At 49.1% G+C, this 23,076-nt stretch overlaps 2 protein-coding genes and 1 long non-coding RNA gene across 21 annotated transcripts in view; 1 reads left to right on the plus strand and 2 right to left on the minus strand.

The window, feature by feature from the left end:
• Positions 1-30: 30 nt before the first annotated feature.
• LOC309645788 lies at positions 31-3,495 on the minus strand. Its single transcript, XR_014255064.1, has 3 exons — positions 3,215-3,495; positions 2,789-3,006; positions 31-2,169 (listed from the first exon to the last, which is right to left on the minus strand). It is a non-coding gene; the product is annotated as an uncharacterized lncRNA (long non-coding RNA).
• Positions 2,852-22,692, plus strand: CC2D1B (coiled-coil and C2 domain containing 1B; the record flags this gene model as incomplete). Of its 15 annotated transcripts, XM_082429221.1 has the most annotated exons (26): positions 2,878-2,986; positions 3,504-3,588; positions 4,558-4,644; positions 5,795-5,939; positions 7,077-7,180; positions 7,556-7,711; positions 8,152-8,277; positions 8,479-8,638; positions 8,834-9,015; positions 9,197-9,272; positions 9,395-9,505; positions 9,588-9,718; positions 9,911-9,983; positions 10,184-10,320; positions 10,749-10,866; positions 10,950-11,122; positions 11,532-11,657; positions 12,638-12,696; positions 12,784-12,900; positions 13,291-13,364; positions 13,512-13,570; positions 13,798-13,849; positions 14,326-14,425; positions 14,592-14,659; positions 15,892-16,021; positions 21,479-21,596. In XM_082429221.1, exons 3-26 carry the CDS (start codon positions 4,579-4,581, stop codon positions 21,594-21,596), a joined length of 2,661 nt encoding a protein of 886 aa, XP_082285347.1. In that variant the 5' UTR covers positions 2,878-2,986; positions 3,504-3,588; positions 4,558-4,578. The 15 variants fall into 15 exon arrangements, with proteins under 15 accessions (XP_082285340.1, XP_082285342.1, XP_082285346.1 ...); XM_082429214.1 differs by lacking the exons at positions 3,504-3,588; positions 21,479-21,596 and adding an exon at positions 22,189-22,692 and having other exon boundaries at positions 2,852-2,986; positions 14,592-14,682; XM_082429216.1 differs by lacking the exons at positions 3,504-3,588; positions 21,479-21,596 and adding an exon at positions 22,189-22,692 and having other exon boundaries at positions 2,852-2,986.
• Positions 19,022-23,076, minus strand: part of ZFYVE9 (zinc finger FYVE-type containing 9) — a 189,701-nt gene continuing 185,646 nt past the window's right edge. For all 5 annotated transcript variants that reach the window (XM_082428846.1, XM_082428847.1, XM_082428848.1 and 2 more), the window contains one exon: positions 19,022-22,332. In XM_082428846.1, the coding sequence (XP_082284972.1) occupies positions 22,171-22,332 (162 nt within the window). In that variant the 3' untranslated portion in view covers positions 19,022-22,170. The remainder of the gene's footprint in view (positions 22,333-23,076) is intronic.

Raw genomic sequence — 23,076 nt, forward strand, 5'->3', positions numbered from 1 at the left:
CCTGACATTTATTTACTGGTAACATACCATGTATATAAATACATGCACACAATTACGGTATCTATATAAAATAGTTCCAGGAGAGTAAGTAAGAAATTACTTATATTGGTTGCTTCTGGGAAAGAACTGGATGGTTACCTTCAGGGTTAGAGGAAGACATTCACTGTATGTCATTATGTATCTCTTAACTTTTGAACAATTTGAGTGTAATATACTTAGCACATAAAAAAGAACCGCTGGAAATAATATCAGTAATAAATAACCCCTAGTAACAAATAGCTAGAAAATGGAATTTTTTAAAAGATACCATTTATCATAAAAACAAATCTTTAAATAAAAAATACTTAGATGGCACAGAAAATATAAGGTACCTAGGAATAAATCTAATAAATGTAATTAATCTCTAAATATAAATCAATTCCAATTAAAATCTTGGTAGGGTTCTTTTGTATAACTTTGCAAGTTAATTCTGATAAACCAACAATAGAACAAACTGACATCTAAAACCTCATGTCAGCTACTGAGAAAATACATCATCCATGACATAGTCCTGCCAGAAAGGTTTGACCTGAATCTACTGATGAGAAAAATTATCATGTAAATCAAAATTGAGGGAAAAATATTCACAAAGCAATGGTTCCTCTTCAAAAATATTCATATCACAAAAGAAGAAAAAAATGGAGAAACTATTCTAAACTAAAGGAGACTAGAGAAATGAGAGCTAAATAGCTAAGTAGACTGTAAGAACCTTGATTGGGTCATGGATTTAAGAGATACAAACAGTTATAAGCATTATTATGGACTATATTCATATTAGGTAATAGGATTATGTAAATGTTAAATTTTGTGGGTGTGATAAATTATTGTGGTTGTGTAGGAGAATGTCCTTGTTCTTAGGAGAATCACGATAAGACATGAGTGAAATATAACATCTGCAACTAATTAAATAGTTCAAAAAAATACATAGATACACACATATATTTATAACTGCACGTAATGGACTAAGGATCAGTATCAAAATATTTTAAAGCATTATACAATAAGAAAAAGGAAAATGGGTAAATAAGGCATCCACAAAATAAGAAATATAACCAACAAAATGGAAACATAGTAAAAGAGGCCTGCAAGTCAAAACACTTTCACATCTATTAAAAAAAAAAATCTTTCCATGGTGATATGGAACAATTGGAAACCAAATGCCCCATTGATGTAAGTGTAAACTTGAACAACTGCACTGGAGATAATTTGGAAATATTTAGTCTATAAAATCCTATGAGCCCCCAATTTCACTCCTAGGAATATACCCTAGAGAAACACATGTATACATCAGGAATTATATACAAGAACATTCATAGCACTATAATGGCAAGCCATTGGAAAAGTGAATTATTTTCATACTGTGAGATAACATACAGAAATGAAAAATAAAGTAGTAAGTATCAATGGATGAAGCTAAAAACAAGGTCGAGTAAAAAAAGGAGTTGAAGAATATTTGCAGTGATAACAATGATATAATGTCAAAGCTTGAAAAAAAAATACTATGGTTTGCTTAAGGATGTACACATACATAGTAGAAATGCTCAGGAATAATAAACAGCAAATTCAGGAGATTGAATATCTCTTTGGGAAAGGGTTGTAACATGAGAGGTGGCGAGGTGGCTCCAAGTGTATTGTACTGGTTTTTCTTAAACTTGTGGTAAGTGCCCATGTATTTGTTAATTCACACAAGAAATAGTAACTATTTATTTAGTGCCTAGTGTGTACCATGCACTGCTCTAGACACTGAAGTTAAAGAACAAACAAAAGCTCCTGCCTTTATGGAGTTTGCATTCTAGCAAATGTGAAATATTGTATATTTTTGTATGTCTTAACTTTCATTATAAAACATTTTAAAGTTTAATGAGAAGAAATATGGGAGTAAAACTTCCATTTTATTTCTTTTCAACATTCTTTTTTTTTTTTTGGCTGCTGTACCTTATGGCTTGTAGCCTCTTAGTTCCCAGACCAAGAATTGCAGTCGGGCCCTCAGCAGTGAGAGCACAGAGTGCTAACCTCTGGACCACCAGGGAGTTCCCTGAACCTTCCATTTTAAAATAGTAAAGACGGTCTCTTCTTCAGGAAATCACCAAAAAGCAATAAGGAGGTGGAAAAGCTCTTTGTCCAAGGAAACTGGAAGATAAAAGTTTAGGAAATAGGCAGGAGGAAGTGATTTGCAAGGTTTTAGATGGAAGATTCCTCCCCCCTACCCTCCAATTGCATTGCATTGCCCTGCAGGGTAGGGGGGTAAGAACTTGGTGTTAAAAGACAGTAAGAACTGTCTGAAGTGACTTTATAAAGAGGTGCAATGAACACTGCCTGTCATATCTTAAGTATTCAACCCGCCTTCTGACTGGAAAAGGTACATCTAAGTGCTGAATGATTAAGAAGAATATGGTGAGCCCCATTTCTCTTTCTTAGAGACTCAGTTACACAGGACACTGCGGAAGACGGTGAGCAGCGAAACCGCTACTCTAGGGCGGAGGCTGCACCATCCTCACCCCCACGCCGAGGGGCGGGACGAGGACTTGAAGCTAGATAAGCGAGCTTGCGCCCAAACAGCCTCAGAGTGGGAGTGAGGGAGAAGCTTGGCGGGGAACTTGTATTAATAAATGGGCAAGGACAGGGGGCAAACCTGCTGCATTAGCACAAGCAGCCGGACAACCCTGAACAGCACAACGACCCTCGGCGAAAGCTTCGCGTTACCTGCCCCAAGGCGCCTGCGCGCTGATAACCCCACCCTTGGAGTCACCTGTTGGAGCGCCACGCCCACTTGGCCTTGCGCATGCGTAATAGGCGCCGCACCGGTCGTGGAGTCACGTGTTAGGGCCCGAGGCGCCTCCCGCCGGGGCGCTTCCTGTCGCGGCTTCTTCAGCGGCCCAGGGGCCGCGGGAGGCCTGGGCGGTACCCGGCGGGAGAAGGTCCGGGTCGGTTTCGGATCCGCCGCGAGGTATGCCGCGATCCCGCCTTCTGGCGAGGGAAGAGGAGGGGACGGCGGGGGAGATGGAGGCGGCTGGGCAGGGCAGGGCGGTGCGTCCTGCAGCTCGGGAGTGGGGTCCCCGGCTTCCCCTCCCCTGCGCGCTCCCTGCCCTCCTCTCGCCTGAGCCCGGGCCTGGTCCAGCACCGCTGCCCCCAGCCCGGTGCCCCCGGAGCCGCAGACTTGGCGCGTCTCACTGACCCGCTCACTCTGTGTCACCCGCTCAGTTGACCGCCAGCCGTTCACCCAAGTCACTGAAATCTGACGCCTGGAGTCATCCTGAGCGCCCCCTCCCGTGAGCGCACATGCAGTTAACCTCCGAGCCCTGTTGATTTTACCCCCTATCTCGAGTCGGTCCACTTCTCTCCATCCCCAACGCCGCCCCCACGCTGTCTCAGCTTCTCCCCTTTCGCCGAGACCGTTGCAAGATGCTCGGTGCCGGGACGGCTTCTAGCCTGGGTTCGCCCTCCTACTTCCTTCCTTTCTGCAGCCAGAGGGATGTTTCTGAATCGCCGACCTGATCGCATCACGTCCATTGCCTTCAGAATCATGCCCAAACTCTTTTAGGCTTAAAGGTTTTTCTCTTTTGCCCCTTGCTCACATTTTCAGCTTCGCTTGTACCATTTCTTGTCTCACACTTTATGCCCCACTAATCCCAGTTTAGTTTTCCTGTGCAGGTCAAGCTGTTGTCACCTCAGAACCATTATCAGGTTGTTCCCTATGTTTGGAATCCTATTCCCCTTCCTTCCCCCCAAAATCTTCATAACTCTGCACAGGCACCACCGTCTCCAAGAAGCCTTTTCTCTCTGCTGGGTAAGGGGCCGCCCCTGGGCACCCATGGCCCCTGGCGCAGCCCTGTTTGGGTTTTGTCCAGTGATGAGGGACTCTCCGCCATGTAAATGTTCTTTGAGGACTGACACCATGTCAGATTCATTCTTGCGCTCCCAAAGCCCAGGACACTCTGATACACAGTAGGTCCTATGAATGGTTGTGAGGTCTCTGAGTGAATCAGAATGCTGTGTCAGATTTCTCTAGAGCGGAACTGTCCAATAGAACTTTCTGCAGTGATGAAAATCTTCATTATTTGTGCTGGCTGACGGTAGCCACTAGCTGAGGAACAGGATTTTTAACTTGATTAAATTTAAACATAAATAGCCACATATGGCTACTGTGTTTAACAGCACAGTTTTAGAGCCTTTCTGAATCCTACCCAGCCTTATACCCACCCTGTACCTAGAGTTACTTCCCTGAACCTGCCTTCTTAAGCCACTCACCACTCAACCACTTGGGTTTAATCCAAATTTGTCAGTCAGTTCGGTAACTTTTTATTGTGTCCACACTCCCCCCTTAAACCTATTAACAGGTGGCCACATCCCTTTCATCTTCCATGGTGCTTGCTTCAGTGCTATACTTCCAGGGCTGGTGTTTCAGCCTTGGGTGTTAAGCATTGCCTTCTTTCTCTGAGTTGGGAGTTTACTAACCACATCCATTGGGGGCGGGGCTTGTAGGCTGCTCCAGTCTGAGCCTCTTCCACTCCCCACTAGACAAGTGTCCAGGCTGCCAAGATGCCAGGCCCAAGACCTCGGAAGGGCCCTCCGGCCAGTGGCCAGGGTGTGGCAGCTGCCAAGCAGGTACGGATATACAGCCTCCTTCACCTTCACCTTCACCTCTGGGTCAGTCTAAGCGTGAGGGTCTCTGACAACTCAGGCAAACTGGGTCACCTGTGTGGTTTCCCTGTTCATCTAGAGACTTAGAGCCATGCCTCCTGAAATTGGCAGAACCCTTAGAGACCCTCTGACCCACCCCTGCCACACACATGTGGGAGATGAGGCCTGAACTCTCGTGTGTTTCAACCCAGGCTTCCTCCTGCCATGGCCACCTCCATATGAATGATCTGGAGGGTTCAAGAACTGCCAGAGTTTAGGGTGTTCTGATGGAGTCTCAGTGCTCTCATGGATTCCTCATTTAGGGCCACAACTTTGCTTGCCCACAACTTGGGCTGTGGCCCAAGTCGGGGACTGATGGGGTCTCTAATTTTCTCCCTTTATTTCTTCTGGGTGCAAGTTCTGAGACTTCTTAGCCCATTTTTATTGTCTTAAAAGAGGCAGGTAAGGGAGGTGGTAGGATAAAGGGCATAGACTCAAGACACAAGACCTTATTTTAAATTCTAGCTCTGCCACTTACAAGGCTGTCTCAGTTTCATCTGAAAATGGAGATAAAAATAGGACCTACCTTTACTTAGAGTAGTCAAATTCAGAGACAAAGAGTAGAATAGTGGTTACCAGGGGGTGGGGTGGGGGGGAATGGGGAGTTGTTTAATGGGTACAGAGTTTCAGTTTTGCAAGATAAGAAGTGTTCTTTGGATGGATGGTGGTGATAGCTGCATAACAATGTGGATATACTTAACGCCACTGAACTCTACACTTAAAAATTGTTAAGATGGTAGTTTTCATGCTACATGTGTTTTACCACAATTTAAAAGAAAATAGGACGTATCTCAGGATTATGAGAAGTAACTGAGATAATCACATAGAGTGCTACTACATACCCTGCCTGGCAGCTAGTGCTGTTATTGTTGTTAGTAATCATAATGGTAGTGTTGTCGTACTGGGTTCTTTGTAGAGTCACCAGGGAGATAAGTGTCCCAGGGGGTAATGTTGCAGGCCTCAGTTTCCCTTTCTGCACATTAGGCCCCACAGACAGCGAAGGAGCCGCTGAGCTCCTGGAGGCTGGCTCTGGGGCTGGGCTCCACCCTCTGCCTCATTGTGTGTCTCCTCTCAGCTTGGGCTGTTTGTGGAGTTCAGCCCTGAGGACATGCTGCTGGGGATGGAGGAGACTGAAGATGATGGGGACCTGGAGGCTGAGCTGCTGGCCCTCACTGGGGAAGCAGGGACCACAGGCAAGAAGCCAGCACCCAAGGGGCAGGGTGAGTTTGGAGCACTTGATGCTGGGACCAGGTGGGCTCTGCAGGGGGTGGGGAGGGTCCTCTCCTCACAGCTGTGGGGAGCCGGCCAGATCATCCGGTCCTTCTGGTATCCATGTCCCTTCTGCAGCATTCCCACCAAGAGGCCATCTTGCCCTGCTCACTTGGCTGTGTGATGGGGAGCTCACTCCTTTCTGGACTGCGCCCTCTCCCTTGTGGACAGTCAGCAGTCTGAGTCGCAGGCTGACTCAGGTCCCTATCCTTAGCCCTAGCCAGGGCCTGGTATAGACTAGGGGCTCAGCACAGACTGAATTGGGCACATAATGAGTGCACAGAAATTGTGTCAAATGAATGAATAAGTGGTATCTCCCTCCCCAGCTTGGAAGAGCACAGAGACCTGAAGCCTGGGAGGGTCAGAGGGTCTAAACCAGGAACCCTTAGAACCATCTCCCATCCCATGTGCTCCTGAGCTGAGGACAAGGAGAGGACCCAAGAAGGGGCTCACTGGTCTGGGAGAATGATGGCCATCACTTCTCTCTCAGTCCAAACCTGCTTTGGGTTTGATGAGCCTGGGTTTGAATCTTGGCTCTGCCATTTACCAGGATTGCAGTGTTAGGAAAATTAATAAAGTTCTCAGTTTACTCATACCTAAAATGTGGATAGTATTACCTGTCTTCTTTTTTTTTTTGGCTACACTGCACAGCTTGTGGGATCTTATTTCCCCAACCAGGGATCGAACCCAGGCCCTCGGCAGTGGAAGCGCAGAGTCCTAACCTCTGGACCGCCAGGAATTCCCAGTATTACCTATCTTGCAGAATTACTGTGAAGCTCAAATGAATGTTAAAAATCTTATATATATGTGAAAGGTGTGGTTAGGGGGAATGGATGGATATGTCTGTGAATAACTACCACAGCAAAAGTGCCAAGAAGGGAGCAGCTTGTTGCCTGTTGGAGGGCCTGGAAAGGTTTCCCTGCTGAGGGTCTTCCGCGCTGGGTCATAAAGGAAGAGCAGAGGTGGGACTTTGGCTGTGGGAGGGAAGGAGGATTTCTACCTGGGTGTGTCTGCCAGCTCAGTGGATTGAAGACCCTCCTTTACTCCTTGGGAATCTTTTCTGAGTTGTTGTGACCCTCTTCCCCCAGCCCCCCTGCCTATGGCCCACATCGAGAAGTTGGCGGCGGACTGTATGCGGGATGTGGAGGAGGAGGAGGAGGAGGAAGGGCTGGAGGAGGATGCAGACTTGCTGGTGCGTCTGCCGGGCTGGTGGTAGAGGGCTCTGTGGTCAAGCCTGTGGAGGAGGCCTGGGGTTTTTCCCTCTGTGTGCTCTGATGTTGACTGAGCGCCTTGCCCTTCGTGGGCCCTTTTCCTGACTGTATGCTGTGAGATGTGTCCCCTTTGATGTGTGGTCTGAGCTCTGTACTTGGGGATTCTCAGGTTTGGAGGCTTCACTGATTTCAAGCCTATCCCTGGTCAGATTAAAGGAGTGTTTTGGTAAAGGGGACTTTCAGGCACAGTGAGCGATACTGGGAAATACTGCTGGGGGAGAGTGTCCTTGATTCTCAGGTCCTGTCGTGGGTATGGTCATGAGGCTCCCCAGCTCCTGGGACTTGTGTTTCCCCAGACTGAGCTGCAGGAGGTCCTGGGTGCAGATGAGGAGGCTGGGCCCTTGGTTGGCGACGAGACAGCCAGCCCAGGTGGCTCTGAGGAGAAGGAACAGGAAAACATTGAACCTCCAGTGCAGACAGCTCTCCTAACAGCTTCAGTCCCAGCGGCTCAGGTGGGTTCTGGAGGGGTCCAGTGTGCCTTTGTCCACGTCCTTTGTGCCTGCATGTCCATGTATAACACACACGGAGCACGGCTTGCCTAGGAAGACTGTGGTAACCCTTTCCAGGGCCCTCCTTCAGCAGCTGCCCCAAGCAGAGGCTGAGCCCAAGAAACTCCTTGGTGGTTGCCGGCCTCAAAGGCCTCTCTGTTCTCCCAGACCGCCCCCTGCAGCCATTTCCTGGCCTCCACAGAGTGTCTGGGCCTCTCTGTTTGCCTCTGACATGGCCTCTGGCCTCTCCAGTGAGTCTTTGCCTCCCACCTTGAGGCTTTTAGGTTCTTCCTTCTCCTTGAATCCAAGAGCTTCGTTTTCCGGGGCAGCTTCCTTGCGGGGAGGGAGCAGCAAGGGCCTAGCTGGCCCTGGAGTGGCCAGGCCCTGAACTCAAGTATCTACAGGCTGCAGGGCCTCAGGGGCTGCAGGCTCTGCTGGAGGATCGGATCCACAACTACCGGGAGGCCGTGGCCAGTGCCAAGGAGACAGGTGAAGCAGCCAAAGCCAGGCGCTGTGAGCGCGGCCTGAAGGTGGGTTGGGCTCGGCCAGGGAGCAGGGCTGGTAGTGGGGCTGAGGGCAGTGAGGGCAGAGGGTGAGGCACAGGAGGGGCTTGGGCCAGCAGAGGGGAAGCCTCCCCGCCAGCCTCGCGGATGTGAAGGATCCTTGGCCTGTCTTTGAGCAGGGTCCAGGCCGTGATGGCTGGCTAGGTTTCTGGTTCTTCTCTCCCTCAGACTCTGGAGTCCCAGCTGGCTGCTGTGAGGAAAGGCAGGAAGATCAGTGAGGATGAGATCCCACCTCCAGTGGCCTTGGGCAAGAGGCCCCTGGCCCCTCAGGAAACAACCAACAGGAGCCCTGAAGCAGAACCCCCAGCTACCCCCTCCGTGGAGCCAGGTATCTGGAGAGAGTCAAATCCCATCCTGGTTCCCAAGGTCAGAGCCCAAGGCCTGCCTCCCCATCCTGCCATTGTTCCCTTGCTGTCAGTCACACCTTCCCTAAGAGGTCCTCAGGCCAACCAGACCTGGAGGCACTGGTGAACTTCTTCTTTGACCTTCATGTCCTCTCTGTGGACTTTTTGTTTCTCCATAGACAACCCCTCCCAGCCTGAGACAAGCCTCTTGGGCAGCCCTAGTATTTCTGGCCCCCCAGATTCAGACCCAGACCCACGGGCCTTGCTGTTGGCCCGACAGAGAGAGTACAAAGTGGCTGCCCTGAACGCCAAGCGGGCTGGAGACCTAGATCGTGCCCGAGAGCTCATGAGGATTGGGAAGGTATGGCATCTGGTTCAGAGGTCCTGTGTCCAATCCCTCATTTCACAGATGGGGCGGTGACCTGCTCAAGGTCACACAGCTCGACTGGGCTTCAGTGAGACTGGCCTGAGGGGCAGTTTTTCAGCCCAGATCCTTGGGGTTCCCTAGCTTATGCCCACACCTGCTTTTCTTCCTACTGCAGAGATTTGGGGCCGTCCTGGAGGCCCTGGAGAAGGGGCAGCCTGTGGACCTGAGTGCCATGCCCCCAGCACCTGAGGGTCAGTGTGGGAATGGGCGGGGGGAGCCTGCTCAGGCTGGGGCTGGGGCTGGGGAGGAGTTTCAGGGCTGGGGCTGGCCAGGCACCCCACCCACACCTACATCTCTGCTCTGGGTCCCCCAGACCTGAAGCCCCGCCCACAGGCTTCCAAGGCCTCCACAGCACCCTCAGATGCACACCCAGCAGTGGAGCGAGTGCAGCCAGTGATGGCCCCTGACATCCCGGCCACCCCAGGTAGGACTGGATGATGAGACTATGGAGTGGGGGCCTGGGGGGAGGCAGGCAAAGCTGAGGCCATCTCCTTTCTCCTTTCAAGTGGCCCCTACTGAGCCACAGACAGTGCTAGACGCCCTGCAGCAGAGGCTGAACAAGTACCGTGAGGCAGGCACCCAGGCTCGGGGCAGTGGGGATGAGCGCAAGGCCCGGATGCACGAGCGTATTGCCAAGGTGGGCCTGCAGCCTCCCTCCTGGGCTGGCTGCTGTCTGTCTGCTCCCTGGTCTTTGAGTCTTCATCTATCTGTCTCTCTCTGGAGCTCTTTTTCCTCCTGGGGCTGCTGTCTTTGTCCTCTTCCTGTCTCTCCCTGAGTGGAGCCTGCAGACTGCTGCCCACCATCAGTCCCTCCCTTCCTTCCCTTGCAGCAATATCAAGATGCCATTCGAGCCCACCGAGCAGGACGGAAAGTTGACTTTGCTGAGTTGCCTGTTCCTCCAGGTGAGTGGGGCTTGGCCTGGGGTCTTATGAGGTCCCTGAGCAGGATGGGGGGAAGGGGAAATGATTTCTCACAGATCTGCCTCCGCTCTGGGGGAGCCACCCATCCCAGCCATGCCCAGGAGGACCCACACAGGACTAGCAGCAATCTGGTGCCTCCCCAAGGCTACCCGAACCCTCTCCCAGTTGTCTCTCTTCTACAGGATTCCCCCCTATACCTGGCTGGGAGCCCACTATGGGTACTGAAGAGGATGTGGTGGCAGCTACTTTAGCAGCTGCCCAGAAACTGGCCTCCTCAGAGGATGCAGCCCCCGCAGAGGACGATGAGGACGAGGACAAGGTTTGGCTGAGTGCCCGAGGCTCCAGGGGTTGGTGGGGGGAAACAGCAGGTGAGGGGTGAACCCAAACACTGGTGTCCATACTAACAAGCCCAGCGAGGTAGATATTCTTTCTTCTACTTTACAGAGAAAAAACTTGGGCAAGGGCACTCAGCTAGGAATTAGCAGAGCTGGATTCAGACCAAGGTGTTTCTGACTCCAGAGCCCAGGTTTGATCCCCATTACCTTGCTGTCTCATGTTGGGAGGTTAGCTCAGAGAGCTTTTGAGGCTTCTTCTAGCCCTGAGACTCTCTAGGGCCCACGAGGGAAAGCCATTCATTTCAGGTCACACAGTAAGTTAGTACAGTGTTAGGAAGAGACCCCGAGTCTGGAAACTGCCATGGCCGGGGTGGGGAACAGCCTCCTTTGACAGCCTCCTGGGCACCTGCAGGATGAGCCCCCAGCCCAGGCCCCAGTGGCCAAGAAGCCAGCACAGCCTCTGGTCCCTTCATCCCAGCCCCTGCCTGAGCCCAAAGCCTCGAGTTCTAAGGAGTCACTGAGTCCAGCTGGTGAGTCGGGGAGAAGAGGGATGGAGGAGTGAAAGCTCTAGTGAGAGGCAGGCATGGCTCTAACCAGTGTCCCCTCCCTCCAGTGCGAGAGCAGGTGGCCCTGCTGCAGGCACGGAAACTGCAGTACCAGCGGGCAGCCCTGCAGGCCAAGCGTGGCCAGGACCTGGAGCAGGCCAAAGCCCATCTGCGGGTGGCCAAATCCCTTGAGGCTCAGATCACCCAGGTGCGAGCTGGCCGACCTGTGGACCTCTCCAAGGTGAGTGTCGCCTGGTTCATGAGCAGCAGGACTTCTCAGGCAGAGGTGGGTGGCCGGCTTGATGCGCAGACTGTGAACAAGGCTGCTGCTTGGAGGAGGCGGGACCTGAATAGGATGTGGTGACAGCTGAGAAAGCCTTTTGCTTATGCGTCTCTCTGTCCCATGACCCCAAGAGAGGCCAGGGGAGGCCAGGGGGGGCTGCCTGTGGTGAGAGCTGACCAGGCCGGGCAAGGCCAGTGGAAAGCAGAGCATTGTAGCAGCCTGCGATAGGATGGCAGGCAATGAGTTCCCATCACTGGAGGTTAATAGAAGCTGGAGAAACATTTAGTTTGGATTCCTGTGTCTGTTAGGCTCAGTAGAGGAATAATCTGACTCTTGAGGCCCCTGAGGGGCCTTGTGACCTGGGCAGGTGCCTTCACCCTTAACGGATGAGGAGGGTGACTTCATCCTGATCCACCATGAGGACCTGCGACTCTCTCAGAAGGCTGAGGAGGTGTATGCCCAGCTACAAAAAATGCTTCTGGAGCAACGTGAGGTCAGTAGACTGCTTGTCTGTCCTCCCCTTTCAGTGCCCACAGCCTCCCCTTGGTGAAAGGCAAGATAGGATTCAAACTCTAGCTCTTCTACTTACTTGGCTGTGTGATCTTGGGTAAGGCACTTCCCTTCTCTGAACCACATTTTCCTCATCTATAAAATGGATGATTAGTGCCCCTCTTGCAGGGTGGTTATGAAGTTCAAACAGAGTGGAGGGGGAATTACTTTGAAGATGGGAGGAAGAAGTGTTTGGGGAGACAGATATGTGTGTGTGTGTGTATATATATATATGTAAGATATACATAGATGTATAATTGGGTGTATGTGTATCTGAACGGCTGCCTGCAAGTCTGCTTTCTAAAGTGATGTTTCTATTAGGTTTTTTAAAAAAATTTATTAATTAGTTTATTTTTGGCTGCCTTGGGTCTTTTTTGCTGCATGTGGGCTTTCTCTAGTTGTGGCGAGCAGGGGCTACTCTTCATTGCCGTGCGTGGGCTTCTCATTGCAGTGGCTTCTCGTTGTGGAACATGGGCTCTAGGAGCACAGGCTTCAGTAGTTGTGGCTTGCGGGCTCAGTAGTTGTGGCTCGTGGGCTCTAAGGCGCAGGGTCAGTAGTTGTGGCGCATGGGCTTAGTTGCTCCGTGGCACGTGGGATCTGCCCGGACCAGGGCTCGAACTCATGTCCCCTGCATTGGCAGGCGGATTCTTAACCACTGCGCCACCAGGGAAGTCCCTTTCTATTAGGTTTTAAAGAAGAATGGGTGTTTGCTAAGGGAATTTAGGGGAATGGCTATCCTCAGGAGAGGAAACAGCAAAAACTCAAAGAAGTGCAATGGGACTTGGGAGCAGTGAACTTGAGGTACGTGTTGGAGGAGAGGGGTGAGGCTACAGAAGGTTGGACCTTTCAGAAGTCAGGCCTCGAAGGCCAACCTAGGCGGGTCCCGCTCTGGACTCTGGATTCACTCTGAGCCCCCATTTTCAGAAGTGTGTGCTGTTCTCCAAGCAGTTTATGCACCAGGGCAATGTGGCCGAGACTACCCGGTAAGTGCGGGGCTGGGGCTGGAGCTTGTGGGGTGGGGAGCAGAAAATGAGCCCTGCCGTGCTCATGTGCACACCTGTCCCTGTCAGGTTTGAGAAGCTTGCTCAAGACCGCAAGAAGCAGCTTGAGATCCTGCAGCTGGCCCAGGCCCAGGGCCTTGACCCTCCCAGCCACCACTTTGAGTTGAAGACATTCCAAACTGTGAGGTGCCAAAGCCTAAGGGAGACCGTGGCTCCAGGCAGGGACTGGGCAAGAAGCTGGGAGGCAGGGGTGGAGACTTAGGCCCCTTGAGTGAGGCTTCCCAGGCTTGACTGACCCTGACGTAGGCCCTGGGGCTGGGGAGCAGTAGGACATGGTGCCTGTCTGTGAGGAGGGGCTCAGAGCTGTGTGGTGGCTGGGGAAGGAGCCCTGGACTAGGGGTCACAGACCGAGGTCTGCACGCCAGCTCTGCTGCTTCTACTCAGACAAGCTTTGCTTCCCTGGGCCCACTCTCCTCTTGGCCACCACCCTGCTGGGTAGGCAGCCACTGGAAGAGGGGACCTTTTCCTACTGTTCTCCTTCACTTTGGGCTCTTTCTCCTTGCTTCCTGGCTCTAGGATCTTCGCAGAACTCAACAGCACAGAAATGCATCTGATTGTTGTCCGGGGAATGAACCTCCCAGCCCCTCCAGGTAGCCCTAGGGCCACCCCTACCCTAAGAGGCACTTGTGTAGACTCTCCACTCCTGGCTGCTTAGGGAGGCACCGGCTCTCCCTCTGCGTCAAGTGCTGGACTCCTGGCTTCTCCCTCTGACCCTGACTCCTGCTTCTCCTTCATAGGGGTGACCCCTGATGACTTGGATGCTTTTGTGCGGTTTGAGTTCCACTATCCTAATTCGGTGAGATTCAGGTAGCAATAGGATCCTGTGAACCCCATCTTCCCTTCCAGGGCCCTGTGCTCTATTTCTCCCCATCCCTGGAGTCTGGCTATAGGGAGGGGTTTGAAGACCCTTGGGCCCATTCCCTTTATGGGTCCCTTCCCTCAGCATTGATGTAGCCCAGAGTTCCTGGCCCTATATCTCTGTTTTTTCAAGCTGTCCTGACTCCTCTCTTCTCACTGCTTTAGGACCAGGCTCAAAAAAACAAAACAGCTGTGGTGAAAAACACAAACTCTCCAGGTGAGGACCCACGTGAGGGCTGCTTTCTCCTCCCTCTCACCCTCTGATATATTTGTGCAGCACTTGTGTTTCCAGAGTGCTTTCAGATCTATTATCTTACTTGGTCTTCTCAACTTAGGAGATAAAGGCAGGTATTACTACTTCTCTAAGGTAATTGGGGAAACTGAAGCTCAAGAGAGGTAGAGGGACTTGCTTAGGGCCTCACAGCAAGGAGATGGTGGAAACAGGACCTGAATCCAGGAATCCTGACTCCAAATTCCAAGCCTTTCCCATTTTGGTTTGATCTGTGTCTAACAAGAACTGTCCAAGTGGACTTCAAGGCCAGGACCTCGATGCTCTCTCTACCTCCCTCTGGTGGCAGTGACTCCAAATTGCAGGCAGAAAGATTGAGAGAGGAGGCCAGCCCTGGGCCAGTTTCCACTTTCTCAGGAAATCCCTGGGAGCCAAGTTCCTCTATCTTCTCCTCACTCTTGCAGAATTTGATCAGCTCTTCAAACTAAACATCAACCGAAACCACCGGGGCTTCAGGAGGGTGATTCAAAGCAAAGGAATCAAGTTTGAAATCTTCCACAAAGGGTGAGGGCTCTGGTCAGTCACACTGCCAAGGTGGGCTGGGAGGAAGGATTGGCTTTTGTTGTTGCTGCTGCCCCTGCTACTATTCAGTTTTCTTGTGCTGGGTTTAGCCAGCTCATTTCTGCCTTCCCTGCCCAGTCCAATCCTCTGCTGACTCTTGGCTTTCCAGATCGTTCTTCAGAAGTGACAAGCTGGTTGGCACAGCCCACCTGAAACTGGAGCGTCTGGAGAATGAGTGTGAGATCAGAGAGATTGTGGAGGTAGGGTGGGCAAACCGGAGGGCTTGGCAAGAAAGGAGCCAACGTTCACTGAACATCAGTCCCTGTTGTAGGTTTTTTGTGCCCATTAATTTAAAAATATCCATAAGTGTGCTATAGAGTATGTGCTATGCCCATTTCACAAATGAAGAGATTCAGAGGGCCTGAGAAAATTTCATAGCGTCACCCAGTAGCTACAATCCTTCCAAGACGCTCTGCACTACTCAGGTTCCCAGGGATGGTGGATTAGGGGGCTTTTGAGGGGCCTGATCACGGCTGTCAACTTGGCACACACAAATTCCTGGGTGTCTGGGGGCAGGTTATGGTTGAGGCGATTGTCTGGCAACATGATGAAGTAGAACAAGCTCTGGACATAAAGTTGATAATGTATTTGCAGAGGAGGGACCCACCAGAACACAGCTAGTCCGTGTTTAGGAATCAGCCCCAGACAGCTCCTTAAGCTTCCCTGAACTCACTGAATTTCACAGGGACTCCCAGAGCTTGCCCCTGATGACGAGGCAGCTAAGGTTCCCGGAGGAGAAGGGTGTTCCGCAAGCTCGTACAGAGCGTCTCTGGCACAGCTAGGCCCGACCCTGGCTGATGCCTTCGTAGGCTGGGGCTTTTCCCACTACATTGCCTCTGCCTGTTTGGGGGAGTTCTTAAGTGGGGCCTGCTTTGTATCAGCCCCAGTGAGGCTGGTTAGACTTCACAAGCCTGTAGCACTGCTTTGAACTCCAGCCGCCCCCTCTCCTGCATAGCAGGGAAGCAGCATGGCAGCTGGAAAGACAAGCAAGTCCTGACCTTGCTGCACAGTGGCTGTGTGACGGTATCATTCACTTCTCTCTGGGTCATCTGTGAACTGAAGGTTTGGGCTCGTGGTTTTTCAGGCTGCACCTTGAAGCCAGAGCATTTCTTCCAGGAGTTGCCAAGGGGACTGTGGGGAAAACTGAGTAAGCAGAGCTCTAGGTTCCTCACTTCCACTTCAGAGCATTGGTGCTTATTTGGATTTACATACGACTTTTTTTATAAGACTTACCTAAAACCACCACCACCAAACAGCAGGAGGGTGGGGTTGTCCTGAAATGGAGACTCTTGTGTTGAGATGCAGGATGCTTTTAGCCCCTCTCTCTCCTCACCTGTGAGCATAGGGGAGCTGCCTGCTTCCCACCCCTTTCCCCTCAGTTACCATCTCCCTCTCCGTGGTCCTCACAGGTCCTGGACGGAAGGAAGCCCACTGGGGGCAAGCTGGAGGTGAAGGTGAGGCTGCGGGAGCCTCTGAGTGGCCAGGACGTGCAGATGGTCACCGAGAACTGGCTGGTCCTGGAGCCCAGGGGCCTGTGAGGTGGGCAGCTCTCTGGGCCCTTGGAACCTCTGTCCCCTGCTCACTGCCTGGGCCCCCCAGGGACCCTTCCAGTACTCAACTCATATCTAAGGAGAAAGCCTAGGAATTTCTCATCTGTGAGGAAGACCAAGAGGCAAAACTGTTGGGTAGCGCTCAGGCTCAGTGTCTCATGATCTTCAGTAGAACCGGGGAAGGAAGTTAACTTTCCCAGGTCTGTCTTCAGGAAACGCTTTCTAAAATCTACTTGTACTTTCACTGCAGTTTAGACTTCCTGTGCTTTGTGCCCGTGTGCAACAGAGGGTCAATGCAGGGAGTGGAGTCAGGCCAGCAATTCCTCTCCAGCTTTTCCCACCCCCAGCTCTGCTGGCTACAGAGGTCATTGTACATAACGGAGATGCTGCTACACAAGCACCAAAGACCTGTTAAGTACTTGCATCACTGACCACGGCCCTAGTCTTTCCTGTTGCTGGCCCCTCCCCAGGCCTCCACCCAAACAGGCTGGATTCCAAGGTTCCCCCTACCCCTCCATCTGGGGGAGGGCAAGGACAGCCTCACTGCTCTGCCATGGAGTCTTGTAACTCCTTAACCCCTGGGTAGCAACTGCTTGCAGCTTACCCGAGCCCCCAGTTGCACCATTTCTAGATGTGCCTTTAAAAGATAGAACTGTAAGGGATGGGAAAACTCGAGTGTGATCTGGACACCCCGCCACACCCCCTGCTTAGGGTGGGGGCAGGGTTCCGTGACTCCAGGTGGCCAGTGGCAGCCTATCCCACACAACTCAGTTTACCCCTGCCCTGCCTGTGCCTGTGCCTTGGTTCCTGACAGACAGCTGCTGCACTAGCCTCCCTGCTTCTCAAAGCTCTCAGTGGAAGTTTGTTCAGGACTGTGTGGTGGGAAGTAAGGGTAGGGTTGTCTTGGGTTTGGTCCATGTACCTAAGACTGAAAGAATGTTGTTAACTAGGAAAGAAAAAAAATATATATATATGTGTATATATATTATGTAGCTGATTTTATTTAAGAAACTAGGTCTAATTAATTCATTGTAGGGGATTTACACTCTCCTCACAAAGTAACCATCAAAGTCCTAAACAAAAGCCCTGCTGCTCCCTGTCACTTTTTAAAAGCCAGAGTGGCAGTAACATTTGTTAATTGACAAACTGCTGCTATGGCTTCCTCTTTTGAGACAGGGCAGGGGAAGCCTTGCCTCTTCAGCTAATCACCTAGGGAAATCCCTTAGTTTCTTCCCAAGAAATTCTCCTTTGGCTTTGTTTTTCTGAATGGATGGAGATAATGGAGGGATTTATAGTTGCAATAGATTTAATGTTCAAAACTGCAATATTCTACATCTCTTAGAAATAAACTTTAATACTGCATCTTTCTTCCCCTTTTTTTGAAGCATTAAGTTCAACACAGCATTCCTGAAGATAATTTTTTAAGGCTTTACGTAAAGCAGATACATTCCACTTACTGATCACTATAGTATTGCAAATGCACAGCTCAGGGATTGAGCTTTTGTGTGTGTGTCTTTTTCTGGGATGGAGCTGGACCATGCTTCCCTGCCCTTACGAGAAGAGCTTATAGTGGGTAACAGAGCAGGGACAACAAATCACTTTTCTGAGAGCTTGCTGGCCAGTCTTACCTATCAGAGTGAACTACCAAAAATTCCATAGATGAGAGCCTTAACCCTCAAATGCAGTCATATCTATGTGTCATACAAGCAGCCATCTAGAATGAAAAGGAGGGTTGTTAGCCCTCATAAGGTGGCCTAGAGCGAAGAGGGGTGGCAAAGAGGGTTCCTGACTCAACCTAGTCTTCACCTCGGGGTTTGCACCCAACTCAGCAGTGCTAAGAGGGCTTGAAGGTTCTGCCAGCCCTAGGAATTTCTAAACTCAGGCCTCTGCTAGAAATTTGATAGGAAGTTTTCTGTGGCTCAGAGATTTCCCATCATAACCTGTTCAGTTTCATTCTGCTTAACTGCCCTTTGCTTTTTGGAAAACAGAACTTCCAGGCTGAGAGAGGCAAGACAGAGCCACCCACTGGACTTGGAGACTAAGGTTCTTAAAAGGCCTTTGTTTTAGCCACGGCACGCAGGGGTCACTGGCATGGGAGGAGCCTGCCCAGCTTCATCTTGACCTAAGATTTATCCAAATGCAGCAACTCAGCATCGCAGATTAGTGACTTATGGGCAGTTGGGAACCAGCCACAACCCAAATCATTTTTAAATTTTAAAATTTCAATTTAGTGCAAGGCACACTTTCTTCTGAATTAGTGAACTGAATAAAATATGGAAGAAATTTATCTCAGAATCAGGAAGTCTTGCTCACAATTAAAGGGCAGACTAGTTTGTTTTATTATTTTCCTTTCTTAAAGCACTATTCTGAAACCTGCATTGTTGCTTCCCAATTTTCGAGTGCTTGTTTTCCAAGTATGTGTGGGCAGCTCTTAAAAGATCTTGCCCCTTAAGTGAAGGCAACTGCTTTTAAGATGAAACTGTGGGGCTGAGACTGGTAGAAGGTAGAGGCAGGTAGCTTGCACCTGGTCCAGTTCCATCACAGATAGATTCTTCCCTCCTCTGGGCCTCAGCTTCCCAAACTCTAAAATGGGCATTATCATTCCTATTCTGCTCCTTATCCCTTCTGGCTACATTACAATCCTCCAAATCCCATTACTGTCATTATTATTTTAGCATTATTATTAAAACAGAAACCACCATCACAAACTTGCTCTAGAAACAGTGTTCAGCAGATTGCTTGCTTGTTGTCTGAAATGCATTAAATGCATAAATTATTCCCCAGATGACTAGTTATGACAGAAGTAAATTCGGTTGGAAATTCTGGGCTCACCAGCATTCAGGAAACACTGTGCATGAGGGAAGACACTAGATGGGAATGTATACAGGGCAAAGTTGCATATTTCTGTAGCCCTAGAGTCCGGTAAGTGCTCAGATAAGAGTTGATAAAAAGAAATGGAGAAACTACATTGCCGAGCATTTGGTAAGAATTTAGTTTTTAAAAATTTAATGTTACCAGAATGGCAATTCTGTTCCTCTTTATAAGGATCTCTATATCTCAATCTAAGTTTACATTATAGAAGAATCTGCCTTATTTGGAAATGTGATGTTTCAGTTCTACACAACATACAGTGTATAAAAACAAAAGTGAAACAAGGGAAAACAGTAAACTAGCTTTGGCTATTTTAGGGCCAATTCCACAATATGATTTTACTAAACATAAAGGACATTTTATGCAATTGAGAATGGACCTGACTATGCAGGGCCAGAATAGGGGAATTTAAAAGTTTGCACTGATCCCAGAAGGTATGTATAACTGCAGGATCTACTTAGGTGAGCAGGAAGAAAGGTAACTTCTCTGGGAAGACAGGACCAAGGGAACCAGCTCCTACAGAAGCTCCAATTTATATTTAGAGCAAGCTAGATGTTACACCCAAATACCTACTATTATTATCATTAACCCTGTTATTAATACCCCTGTTATTAACAAGTGCATCCTGTGCCTGTCAGGTTTGGGGGGTGACAGTCCCAGGGCTCGGTGCTTAACAAGCTAGTGTTCGGTGGGCATCCATTCTTTTCTTGCCTTAGAAGCTCCAAATCTACGGAAAAGGTCACAATCCCAGCTCTCTGCAGCCACCATCAGCGAAGGCTATGGAGAGGCAGATGTAGAATGTAGATTTCCCCCACCACGGAAGAGCACTAAACCTAGCTAGACACACTTGAGCCTCAGAAAACAGCTGTTGCCCTGAACGTAGTTCCACAGCCTGTAACTGCCAAGTGCTAAGCCCAGCTCCAGCCGCTGAGGAGCAGCCTTTCACTGTCTCAGAGGCCCACACTAGCTTCCAGGGGCTTCTTGGAGTTGTGCTTTCACTGCAGAGGGACCAACCTCTCGCTTGGCCTGGGTGTTTTAGAAGATGCCAGTGACAAGGAAGTGAGTTGCCCTAGAGCAGTGTTTTTCAAACTGTGGGTTGTGAAATCTATTTGGTCTGTGACCAAAATAAATTCTTAATGTAGGAGAAAATGATCAGAGTGCATCATATATGTTATTTGGTAAACCAAATAATATTATTTGGTAAATAATTTGGTAAACCAAATCTTGGCTTCTAATACCACTTCCTCTAAAAAAAAACAAACAAACAGGCTGATTCCAAGGCTGGGACAGGGTTAGCCCAAGATGGCGCTGGGGCATCTTGTTAGGCCAGAAAAGGAAGTGTTCAGAAAAATGTTAGGAGCATGTCACAAGGATGTGGGAGCTCACCTGAAGGGGTTCTCTCTGGCCAAAGCTGAGACCATTTGAGCGCCAAAATAATGAATTAGAACCATTCAAAAAGTAATTCCAAGTCCATAATGAAAACTAATTACATGAATAAATAAGAAAGAAGAGCTTTTGCTTATAGATAATCAAGTGCAACTGATAAAGGTAGAGGAAGTGCTGGAATTGAGAAATCATTTGTAGCCATCATAGTAAAAGATCAATTCAGACAGGAAACATCAGAGAATGCTAACTCTAAGGGGAAATTTCAATGAGCAAGATATCTGCATGATCTGAAAGTATCTCTACACGTATTGGTTATTTGTTCCAAGGGGGAAAACATACAGTGGACAAACTGGACCACACTTTGACCAGGTGATGAAAATTTACCATCAGTGAGGGGCAGAAGGACATTAAGTGACCCCTGATGTGATGTCCTAAGAAGGACACAACATCACTTAGGGAGGATTGTGGCCAACAATGTGTAATTCACCTAATTATGAGGAAATACCAACTGAATGCAAAATGAGGCATTTTCTATTAAGAAATGAGTTGGAGGAACCTTATTCACCAAAAATATCAATGACATAGAAGATAAAGGTGAGTCACGACAGCAACTTACCACGTCTGTCTTATCATGCTGGAAGCTTCACTGGAGGGGAAAGATGCTGTGAAGGACATTATTGGACAGATGGTAGGTTAAAGTATCACACCGAAGTTGAGAACTGTCCTATGGTTATGTAAGAAAATGTGCTAATTTTTAGGAAACAAACATTAAAGTATTTAGGGATAAAGGGCTATGATGTATGCAACTTACTCTCAAGTGCCTCAATTTTTTATGGAGAGAGAAAAGGAAAGAAAGGAACACTGATAAAGCAAATGAGTTAATCTGTGAACAATAGCTGAATCTGGGTAAAGCATACATAGGTGGTGGTGATGGTGGTGGTTTTTTTAACTTGCCACTTTCCTGGAAGTTTAAATTATTTCTCAATAAAATATTTTTTAAAATACCTATAGTGTAGGGAATTCCCTGGTGGTCCAGTGGCTGGGACTCTGCAGTTTCAGTGCCAGGGCCCAGGTTCGATTCCCTGGTCAGGGAACTAAGATCCTGCAAGCGGCAGGGCATGGCATAAAATAAAATAAAATACCTCTAGTGTATATTATAACTAAAAATGTCTTGGGTATATTCTGTCAGCTTTCACAGAAAGGCCCAATTCAGTGTCTCATCCACGCTGGCAGATCTTGAGAGATCCTGTACTTCGCTGTACTATCCAGGTGACCTCATTTACACTGAGTCGCCCTTCCTTGGATAGAAGAGAGATAATCCTTTGGGTCTTTGATTCACTTCAATAAATAATCTAGTAAAAACAAAAAATCTAAGTGTGACTCCTACTTGAAGTCGCTGTGATGTAACTGGGACAAGATCAGCGTGAAACTGTCCTTTTTATATCCATTCTGTACAAAGAGTTCAAGACTGATGCTTCATTTTTTATTTCCCCTCTGCCCTCCCACCCCACCCTTGGTGATGGCTGTACCCATTTGAGCATTTCTGAGCACAAGACCAAAAGTTAAGTCTTAAAACAGAGGAGCAGAACTCTTGTCTAAACAGTAACAGAAGGGGATTAGCTGCGAGGATAGCGTTAACTGTGGTGCAGTAACAGAAGCTGCCCAGATCTTCTCGGTGGACAATGCATAGAAGACTTAGAATTATGGAACATCTGTCCCCCCAACCACCCTTTCCCACCCCGTCCCCCAAACCCCCACCCCACCCCCTCCCCCATTAATAGTGTTAACAAAATCTTAATTTTCCAGTTCTAAAGTGCAAATGATTTGGGTATGACTGCTGTTGCAACAGGTCTGAACAGAAAAAAATGAAGTCCTCTCTGTCTATGCGATGTTTTCCAGAATATAAAAGATGAGTTCCATGACGATGGGGCCCTCACTGAGCTGGCAGGCCCCTCCATGGATCACCGGCACCAAAGCGCTGTCCAGATCGTTCATGTACTGCGAGGGAAGGGGCTGGCCATTGCTCCCTGCTTGATAGCCAACCTACACCGCAGAAAGAAGGGGATGAGAGGTTACTGGACAGAGAAGATCTCTCCAGAGGGCTGAGGGCCAAGGAGGCTGAGCAGGAAAGGAGATGTCCTTCTTGGCCAGGGGCTAGAACTGGCAGTAGACACAAACTTGTCCTTCTCTTCCCTGAATTGTCACTTACCATCCTATCATTCATCCTGCCTCTACCACATGATAGCTGTGAGACCCTGGGCCAGACACTTACTCTGTTAGGGTCTTAGCTTCCCAGGAAGGGGGGATGGGGCACAGAGAGGTATGGAATGTCAGCAGTAATACATAAACCTTTGGTTGTGAAAATTACAACGAGAAATATACTGGGTAAACTCCCTAACACAACAGGAACTGAACACTTGTTCTTCCATCCATTCTTCCACACACCATCTTCTGAACACCTATAAACACAGGAATTCGAGGATGAATGTAAACAGGGACCCTGCCCTCGAGAGCCCCACATATTTAGCAGAAAAATGCTTGTTCTTAAATTGTTTTATGTGTGGTAATTCTCCAGCCAGATTTTCAGTACCATTTGAGAAAGGACCGTAATACCTCATTTGTATTACCTTGCCATGCTTAGTACAGCATTGGGCAAGACCTTTAGTAGAAAATAACTATCTGTTGACTGATGATGAGTCAGGAAATGGAGCCAAATATATAACCTTTCACATTTTCCCTGATAATGACATAACTGCATCAAAGCAGGAACACGGGCATGTCACATGG

The sequence above is a fragment of the Balaenoptera physalus genome, assembly GCF_965194825.1.
Source record: "Balaenoptera physalus genome assembly, chromosome: 1".
NCBI lineage: Eukaryota > Metazoa > Chordata > Mammalia > Artiodactyla > Balaenopteridae > Balaenoptera > Balaenoptera physalus.